This window comes from Cibotium barometz, chromosome 12, assembly GCF_041138505.1.
Source record: "Cibotium barometz isolate CiBa-2024 chromosome 12, ASM4113850v1, whole genome shotgun sequence".
Taxonomy (NCBI): Eukaryota; Viridiplantae; Streptophyta; class Polypodiopsida; order Cyatheales; family Cibotiaceae; genus Cibotium; species Cibotium barometz.
Genome location: NC_141057.1, coordinates 56605935 through 56613482, shown reverse-complemented (window position 1 = coordinate 56613482; position 7548 = coordinate 56605935). Strand labels below are relative to the sequence as shown.

The 7548-nt window shown below is 45.0% G+C and overlaps 1 protein-coding gene across 1 annotated transcript in view; it reads left to right on the top strand.

The window, feature by feature from the left end:
* Positions 1-1089: 1089 nt before the first annotated feature.
* Positions 1090-7548, top strand: part of TL29 (ascorbate peroxidase 4) — a 47671-nt gene continuing 41212 nt past the window's right edge. The window contains exons 1-3 of the mRNA XM_086806764.1: positions 1090-1363; positions 1461-1559; positions 1650-1734. Coding sequence (XP_086662890.1) covers positions 1241-1363; positions 1461-1559; positions 1650-1734 — 307 coding nt within the window. The 5' untranslated portion in view covers positions 1090-1240. The remainder of the gene's footprint in view (positions 1364-1460; positions 1560-1649; positions 1735-7548) is intronic.

Below are 7548 nucleotides of genomic sequence, written 5' to 3'. Positions count from 1 at the left end.
AGCAGGAAGTAATCCGTACGACTAGTGAGCACCTTCACCTCCTATTAATTACTATTTCATTTACTATTAGGACATTTTTGGGTGGATTGTCCTCCTGACTCTATTGGTATGGATTTGTGAATGTCATGGGAATATTGGCTATGTCTTAGGTGCAATGGTGCTATTTTATTGTGTTTGGCACCTTTCAATGCCTTTTATTTTTCCACTGTCGATTCATTTTTTTGGTTAGTGGTTGATTGAAAGATGCTTTGAAGCGAGATGGAATTTTTCATTTGCTTGGCCTAAAATTTATTCTTGTTATTTTTTTTTTTTGTATAGATGATGACTTAGCCTAAAATTTCTTCTAGTCATTTTTGTCTATGTGAAGTATGTTGCCAGAGTATGCTCAGGCAATTGTAGGACACATGGTAGGTGATCTCGGATATGATCGAGGATGTTGAGAGCGCCAACACAAACGCAACTTGTTTGTCGATGATGAATGCAACTCGGTGTAGTCCAATGGAGCACAAGCGATTAGCTAGTAGCTATGTTTTCACTATCGTAATTGGTTTGTGGCTTCTTGTGCCATCTATGAACGAAATGTTGCTCTAATTAAGTAAATGAAATCTCAACCTTTTTTGTGCCAAAGTGATGTGATCTCGTGCAAAAGTGTGTCCATTACTTGTGCTTACACGCGCATAAAAACAGTGTATGTTCAACAATATTATAAAGTTTTGTCAATTCTTTTCAATCTAGATTCTCTCTGAATCTAGCTTCGCCAATAAAAAAATATTTCCCATGCTGCTAATATACCAAGGCCTCTCTATGCTGCTACTTCCATGAATTGCTCGCTCCAACAAACATTGTAGATGGTATTGTCTTTTCTTTTTGGGACCGTATTGACGGGATTCGCTCATTCTTTATTTCGCTCGTTGTTTGGTATACTTCGATAATTGTGTGTGACACCGTTGGATGTGGATATGGTAATCTAAAAGGTGGCGGAGAAGAGATATATGGCACAAACAATCAAAAGATATAGAGCTTGAGAGGAAAACAAACAAACCCTTCTAGTTTCACTTATTGGGCGGGGCATAGGCATAGTATGAAACTAGTTATAGGTATTGTAGAACTTGGATAATTACTATCCAAGTGTTGGATGTGGATATGGTATCCAGAAGGTGGTGGAGAAGAGAGATGCTGGTGGCACCAACGATCAAAAGATTTAGAGCCTGAGAGGAGGGGTATTTTCTAACAGACAAACATGTCTCTATTCGCCCATCAGTGCTCCCTATCCTCAGTCTCCTTTCTCTCTTCACTCTATTCATTTGCTGCCTCCCCTTCTGCTGCTGCTTCGCCCGCCCAATTGTTTCCTTCAATTCGCTCGGTAACCCGCACTTGCAATCGGTTTTGCTTTTCTACGCCGTGCTTTGCAAATCGTCCGGGTTAACATAGGCTCTCTTGCTGTTGCTTGCTTCATACAGGTGGTTGCTGCCCACAAAGCAGAGGACTCGTATGGTGATGATCAAAGCCCAACTAGGCGGAGAGAGGTGCTTGTGGCACTCAATGCAGCCGCGGTTACGGTAATACGCACAATGTACCTCGTTACCCTGTAAGCTAATTTTGTACTTAAGCTTAGCAATGTTTTTTATTCATCTCTTTTCGGCTCTCAGGCTTCCTTTTGGAACCCAATCCTCACTACCGAAACTGCCCATGCTGCCGACCTGACTCAAAGAATACAACGTGGCAAATTCTTGGGTACATAATCATTACAAGACCCTATAATTTCTTGGTTTCAGTAAGAGATATAAAACCTAGATCAGTGCATATCTAGTGCAGGTAATTTTACCCTAAAGTCCGCCTGATTTGTATCGACATTGCTAATCTGTGCATTTAGATACGTCGCCTGTCTTTGGCATTGGCGTATACACACCTATGCAATCTTTAGGGTTCAGCATCCCTAATCAATGCAATGGGCAACCCAGCCTACCCAAGTGGTCATGCGCTCGCACCTCTTGAAAAGAAAAATCAATGTGGTAGGACTAGAAGACCAATACATGCAAGGAGGGGTATCTTATGACTAGACGCATGTTTGGCTGCTTGTGACAATGTCGTATGACCTCTGTACATCTCACATGCCAAACTTGCAAAAAAGGATTTTGTTTGTGTATTTTCCTGCCTCTTTTGGGTTATCGTCACCTTTTTGTTTATTAGCCAGGCACACTAAGCTAAATAGATCAACATTAAGTGAGAGTGGACTGAAAAGGTTGTCTCAAAGAGTTGTTTACTTTGGGTAATATCTTGCGTGACTTGCCAGCTCCATTGTTGCAGACTACATCTACGTTCCTTCTTTAATCAGTATGAATCACACTATCCACCATATAATTGCATAGCAAAAGTCATGTGTATGAATTGTGGCACATGCCAAATACTTTGGGGGAAGCAGTTATATCAAACAAGCTGCGTTGAGCCATCTTCATAGCATTTAGATACTAGAGACTCATCCACATACATCAGCACTGGGTCCCAATGGCTAGGAAGCCCCCCTCCCTTCTTTACTGATATCTGAATAAGGTGCAAAGCTGAAGCTTGGCTAAAATATGAAAATCATAACCTGCCCTAGCTTTTGGGGCTGATGCTGGCTGGTTTGGCTTCTGGTTCTGCTGCTCAAAGGGCTGAAGGAGCGTGAGGCCACTTCTTGGCTGCCCAAGCCTGTTTTGTGTGTCCCGGCTTGTCATTTTCATAGGCCATTTGCCTCTTGGTGGAGGACTCAACTTGGGAGGCAGTTGCCAGCTTAGTTAAGAGGTTCCATGACTTTGTTTCCTAGAGAGGAAAGGTCTTAGGAGGGTGTTGGAATTACATGGTGCCCAGAGATGGAGAGTGAGAGACAAAGAAGCTTGAACACAAAAGAGAGCAAAAGTGGTCACAACAAGGCCCTATCTTTTGACTCTTACTAAGGGCTGGTTCAAACCTTAAGAGTTCACACCAAGTTGACCATAGACCATATGAACCATAAGCCAATATCTCCAATGTCACTTGATATTTTGGTGTATTATTTCAATACCCTTCCTCAACAAAATATCCATGGCTACTATGATGTCAATGCTAGCTCTAGTTACTGTTTACAATGCTGTTTATGATGACCATCCAAGTGCCTGTAGGTCTTCCTCATGGTGGTTTACAATGCCAGTTATGATGATAGATGCTAGACATCTAGTTATGATTACATTTCACTTAGGATTGAGGAGTGACCACTGGTGGGCTTGCCCTAGCTAGTCTAGGAAGCCGCCTATGCCTTTGATAGTATCAAGGCTTTACAACAATTTCAAAAAGGCATCCAAAAGATTTAGATTTTGTGGACAACTTGGGCAGAGAACCCATGACTCATTGCATAAATTGATTAGATTAAATGTGGAGGAAGAATCCTCCCTCGATGGTCAAGATGCTAACGAAGATCTTCTTGCATCATCTCTTCCATGTTAATGAGACCTGAGGTCCAAGCATGGTGGGCTATATATTGATGAGATTGCATCTTTTGTGGACAACTTTAGAGGTAGAGGATCACATTTGGCCCGAATAGTGGTGCCCATATTGCTATACGCCAATGACATTGTCCTCATTTGAGAATCAGAGGAGGGATTACAAAAAGACCTAGATGCTTTGGACAAAGTTTGGAGAGAGACATTACAGTCGATTTGGGCAAAACGAAAGTGATGGTGTTTAACACCAACGGCCCGGTCACCTTGCGGCTATCCTTCCTATTCAAAGGGGCACGAGTGGAGATTGTGCCAAGAAATGTGTACCTTGGAGTCACATTTAGAGGCCCCCGTGTTCAATATGACTATTGTTGCCACTGACAGATTAGCACGAGGGCATGCCTTTGTAGTCCATTTGGAGAGACAGTGCTTCCAAGCACATTTTCAGGAACCCTGCACTTAAGTGTTGGTTCTTTGACACCTCAGTGCACCCAACAACTATGTTTGAGGGAGTTATTTGGGGATTAGGATTGGGGGAGGACGTGTGGAGGAGTATTGAGAGGCTTCAGGGATGTTGATGTTATCACACATGATCAAGAGTAAGCCGTCTGCGCCCCATGACATAATACATGCGGAGTTTGGGGTAGCCTCATCGGTCATAGATGCTCTCTTCTAGACCATTACTTACATTATACTCCCTCAATAGAGACCGTCTCCCTCGGCTTGCACTAGAGACTTCTATGCATCTGTATCATGAGAGGGAGAGGAAGCGGGGGAGAGAGTCCAGATTGCCCTCCATCTCGCAAAGAGGACGGCCGCCACCCTTACCAAACAAGTATGGTACTTGGAGATGGTTGAATGGTTTCATGCACATGGATCATCTCCCCCCATTTTAGTTCAATTTAGACACCCACACTTGGACCTCTCACGACAGGAGATCAAATGGATCATCCGGTTGGGTCTACTTGGCCTACCCATATCCCAGACTTGGGTGTCATGATCAGAGATTGGACGAAATGTGAGTTCTACAAAGAGCATTATTTGAGACTCACTAGGGATGGATTCTTTGATTTCCCAAGTTACATGTCACATGCTATGCTCATTGCGATTGGTTAGCTTAGAGTACCCTCCCATTGCCTCCGGGTAGAGACCGCAAGAGCCGAGAACATCCCATGGAGTAGTGGATATGTAGAATATACACCATAGGGGGTAGAGGATGAGGCCCGCTATATGTTTAGATGCCAAGTTTATTTTGAGATACGGGGGAGTTTTCAAGCCATTGGTACAAGTGATGTAGTAGAGATGTCTTGGATGTACCTGATAGAGCTCATACGACATAGGGATGGAGTTTTTGAGAGGATATGTTGAGAGACAAGGCCAGCCCATACAATACGCTGCCATGAGATCCATCATTGATTTCTTCACGGCACTAGTATCCACATCAGCCACCCATGCTGACATCATCGCATCCACATTAGCTTATACTAGCTGTACATAGGGGCCATCCTAAGTGGGCAGACCTATTCCATCCTACGTGCCATGAGCCCCCAACCTAAAGCACCAAGGATCCCCACCACATAGAGATGGATCCATGAGACTCTCTGATGACATGACATGCCCTCATAATTCATTGTAGCCACATCTGCCATCAGGAGGTATATAGAGTCATGTTTCAGTTTTCAGTTTTCACGTCCCTTTTTTAGTTTTTCCATGACATCGTACACCCATGGTATCATTGTATTAGTCATGGTTTCATAGGCCCTCTTGGTCTTTTGTAGACGTTAATAGACATTAAGAGATCTCTCTCTTCTCTCTCTCTCTCTCTCTCTCTCTCTCTCTCTCTCCCCCCCCCCCCGCCCCCCCCGCCCCCCCCGGGCCCGTGCGCGAAACAAGATCCTTCTATTAGTTAACAAAAAACAGCCTCGAAGGGCTAGATACAAACTCGCCACCATGTACGGGGCGAGGACCAAAGAACAAGAGGGGAAGAAAGATGCACTTCTTCTCCGGCTGGCCGCTCTATAAGGAGAAGGCTATCTCATACAAGGGGTGGGTGAGGGAGGGAATAACCACGCAGGTGGTTTGTAGTGCCAAGTGGGCTCACCACCTCTATCTATGAGAAAAGGGTCAGGTTGCCAGAGCCTCAACGACGCTTCGGCATGTAGTCAAAACCACCTTGCAACTTCCTCCACTGGCTATGAAGGGTATGAATGATGTCGAGTCAGATGCTTCTAATGGACTTCACAGGCGGAGTGTGGGTGCCTTCGATGACTTCCCTGCATCGAGCTCTCCAGATGTGCTAGGCTGCAATGCTGCTACAAATCTCCCATCTCTGGCATGAACCCGGAGTCTAGTGATAAGTAGATGGGACTGGAACTGGTATTGATGAAATGCGAAGGTGAGAGATCTGAAGTGCTAGTCCCCCCACCTTCCTCCTCATAAGCCATCACAACCTGAGCCTCAGTGGCCCAAGCGACAGTGTCCCATGTAATAATACAGGTAGAGATCTTGTCCATCGTGACAATGCGAAGAATGAAACCGGCCTCTGATAGAAACCAGAGTGCGGTAGACTAGCAGTCACCCGTCCACTTGTAGTCTAGATGTGAAAACAAAACAGATTGGAGCTAGAGTGTCCAAATCTGAAAACAAAGCGACACCTATTGGCCCCAAAGCTTGGCGCCCCTTGCGGTATTTCTTTATTCAATTATAATAATATGAATGGTTGAGTACAACAAAAATCAGCCAAGAGTTTACACCTGTATGTCCAATCTGACGGCCCACAAATCCTTCTTAGCACAGAGGATCTATGCACACAGATCTGTGTTCCACAATAACACACTGTGTCTCCCTCTGATCAGCCAAGACCACTAAGCAGGGCAGCCATGAGCATACATCTGGCATAACTCAAGTGCATGATACATCATCTCAGCTCATACATACATGTGCTGTCCAAACTCTGTCTCAACCCTTGTCAATGTGCCATACCCCTCCTCTCACAAGGGGCCAGATAACTCATATCTGCAACATACATCAAGCAGTAGAAAGAGAGATAGATGAACAGAAACGGAGCTTACCAGATTCAGCTCGTGAAACACTGGAGGAAGCAACGGTACCAATCTGTACTTGCAGGCACTTGTATCCACAACCCTGCTTCAAACATGTGCTTGTACTTGTCTGTACCCTCCTCCTTGTGTTCACTCTTATGCTGTCTTTGAAAGTACAGATCTGAAAAACAGCACTGTACTTGCTTGTACTTGATTGTACTTGACTGTACTTGACGGTACGGGCTGTTTCTGCAGAAAACCAGAAGTAGCCGCCTGCTGATTTGCTGCTGGTTGCCTGCGCCGTCTGCTACAGTACTGTCCAGCACCTGTACTTGCCCCAAAACTGGCTGTACAGGGTACCTGCAGAAAGTACAGAGCTGTACTTGCAGTCGTACAGCCTGTACAGCCTGGATTCAGTAGTCGCAGCCGCCTGTCTCTGTCCCACAGGTCTGCGCCTCTCTGTCCACAGCAGTACCTGCTGTTCGTACAGCACTGTACGATGGTTGTACGGCCTGTTCCAGCATACAGCACACAGAAAACAGCAGCTACAGCCCCCTTCAGCAGTCGACTTCAGTTTCCTCTGCTTTTCCACGCATGTACTCCCACTTTTGCTCCACGACTCCCAAAAGGGAAGAGAGAGAGAGAGAGAGGAGAGAGAAACACTTACTCCAAAAGTGGAGTGGCTCTCCTCCCCAAAATAATCCCTAGGGCCCCAAACTTTTAAAAGTTCCCTAGGGCCACTAAGGCCTAGGGGCAAACTTTAATAAACATTAAAGTTTAATGTTTCTAGTTCCCCCCCTTCACACCTAGGGATGTCCACACATCTTAAACTCTGTCCGGGCATCCCCCATGTGAATCATAAAATATTCTGACTCTGCAACCACCATGCCCACACTTGTTCTGTTCCATTTTCACAGGGCCATGACATACCCCCCTCTTGAAAAATGGCAAGCGTCCTCGATTGCATTCTGGTGATGCATCAAAATATCCAAAGTGAAAAATACAATATGGCAAGATCAGCGTCCCAATCTCTCTAAGCCATACACATGTATCAA